Source organism: Gekko japonicus, unplaced genomic scaffold, assembly GCF_001447785.1.
Source record: "Gekko japonicus isolate JY-2015 unplaced genomic scaffold, Gekko_japonicus_V1.1 scaffold796, whole genome shotgun sequence".
Classification (NCBI taxonomy): Eukaryota; Metazoa; Chordata; class Lepidosauria; order Squamata; family Gekkonidae; genus Gekko; species Gekko japonicus.
The window spans coordinates 785,455-787,766 of NW_015165854.1; the positions used below are offsets into that span (position 1 = coordinate 785,455).

General features: G+C 47.8%; 1 protein-coding gene across 1 annotated transcript in view; it reads right to left on the minus strand.

Moving 5' to 3' along the window:
- The window catches only part of LRRC49 (leucine rich repeat containing 49), a gene marked incomplete at its 5' end in the record, with an annotated part of 48,465 nt that overhangs the window by 42,779 nt on the left and 3,374 nt on the right, over nt 1–2,312 (minus strand). Inside the window, one exon of the mRNA XM_015411126.1 lies at nt 42–103. Within this exon, the coding sequence (XP_015266612.1) occupies nt 42–103 (62 nt within the window). The remainder of the gene's footprint in view (nt 1–41; nt 104–2,312) is intronic.

The window sequence follows — 2,312 nt, forward strand, 5'->3', positions numbered from 1 at the left end:
CCCACCCACCCATCCACCCACCCACCCCTGCAGCTCCTTACCAAGATATATTGTTAAAGCTGAGGAACAGACGCTGGAGGCAGGGCAGAGCGTTCACATCTTTCTAGAAAGAGACAGAAGGAGGGGGAGAGAGAATTAGCTCATTCCAGCATCCAAGGACGGAGAGCATGCTTCCAAGCCGGCGCTCCTTCTGGAGGGTGGAACATGCCTCCTGCGATTTACTGTAACCTTGCCGCCGCATCCAACGCTGCCGAACATGTGCCTGCCATCCCTCTTACAGCACAGCTTTGGGAAGGAGGGCTTCGGACCTTGGAAAACACGACTGTGCTTCTCGCAAGGGGAAGGGCGTTCAGAAAAAAAGGGGAGAGAGAAAGAAAAAGAGCAGGTGGCCGTTTCTGGCCTCTGTTCCAGGCCGGCTCCACTCGAGACGCTATCTCAGCATTTCAGCTGCAAGGGGCGGGGGGGGGGGGGCGAAGGGGAGGAGAAAGCATGCGGCAATCCTGCCAAAGACAAACGTGGGTTTCCGTCACAGGGCTGCTCTCTCGCAGCCTCAAAGTGCCGACTCATGCATGTAATCGCCCCAGCCGGTGGGAGGGTGGCTTTCCGCATCGTCAGATGACTTCAGGAGCGGAAGGCCGGCCATAGAAGGCAGCTTAGGGACGCACTTCAAAACCAGGGTGTGTGCCCCCCCCGCCGCCCAAAAAATGATTATCCGTTTGGAGCGTGGCGGTTATTAGCTTCAGGAAGCTTTTGGGACTGGCTGTAATGTGTCACAAGGCACGCAAGGTGTTTGCTAGAGTTGGAAATCCCCCCCCACACACACACACATACAAATACAGTTAGAGAGAATCTGCACCTAGATTCAGGGCTTTTTTTCTCGGGGGATGTGCCGGAATGGAGTTCCGGACCCACTTCGGCAAAATCCTTTTTAAAATGTTATAAAAGTTCGGGAGTTTTCAGTATACTGATTGAAAGCTTCAGTTTCAGTTTAGTTTATTGTAATTAGCCATCGGCTGTTACAAAATTGCAAAACACAAATTGTGAACAAGCTATAGGTTAGACTCAGAATATACGAAAATACCAAAGATGAGTAACAAAATATGACTAATTTAATACGGTAGCCTAAACAATGTCCCTTCCCGACGCCACCTTGGAACGTATATTCTTTGCAGCAAGAGCAAATAATGAAACTTTATAAGAGGCATATGCATCAATGTCAGTTAACAAAAATCAAAAATTTTCCTCAACTGGGTAAGCACTAAGACCAGATAAAATACCTGCTAAAAATTTAGCCCTCGGACTAGAATACAATGGGCAAAAGAGAATATAATAAGGTAAATCCTCAAGTTTGTGGGTACCACAAATACATAGACGATGGGCCAATGGAGTTTGATGTAATTGGCCCTCCAAAATTGCTGTTAGCATTGATTGGAACCGTAGAAAGGTGAAGAAGAAGGAGGAGGAGGAGGAGGAGGAGGAGGAGATTGGATTTATACCCTGCCCTTAACTACCTGAAGGAGTCTCAGAGAGGCTTACAATCTCCTTTCCCTTCCCCTCCCTACAACAGACCCCCCGTGAGGTACATGGGGCTGAGCTTGGAACGTGTGTTCCCTGCAGCAAGGGAAAATAATGAAACTTTATAAGAGACATACACATCAATGTCAGATAACAAAAATGAGATTTTTTCCTCAACTGGGTAAGCACTAAGACCAGATAAAATACCTGCTAGAAATTGAGCCCTCAGACTAGAATAAAAAGGGCAAAAAAGAATATAGTGAGGTAAATCTTCAAGTTCTTGGGTACCACAAATACATAGACGATGGGCCAAAGGAGTTTGATTGAATCAGCCCTCCAAAATTGCTGTTGGCATTGATTGAGACCGTAGAGAGGTAAAGGACATTCTGAGTATGTGTTTAGAGATATTAACTAAGTACGGAGTTCTAGTGTGGACTGAAAACTTCATTTCCCTCTGGAGGGTTCCGACACCTCTTTATCCAAAACGGGGGGAGGCAAGGGGAGCCCTGCCTAGATTGGACTTCATTCATAAGTTCAGAACCATGGACTCTGCAGAGCTGAATAGGGACACAGGATTCGGATCTCATTACTTTCGGGGGTGCAAACCTTTGAGCGACAAAGTCCCCTTCGTCAGACCCAAGTTGGAACGGAGATCCCTGAGCCCTTATATCCCAAGTCGGAAGGCGGGAGGATTGTTCCAAAGAAGGGACTCAAGATGCAGAGGCACACATTCAGAACGACGGACCACCACCCCCGCCTGCCCAAGCTGAATAGGGACACAGGACTTTTATCTCACT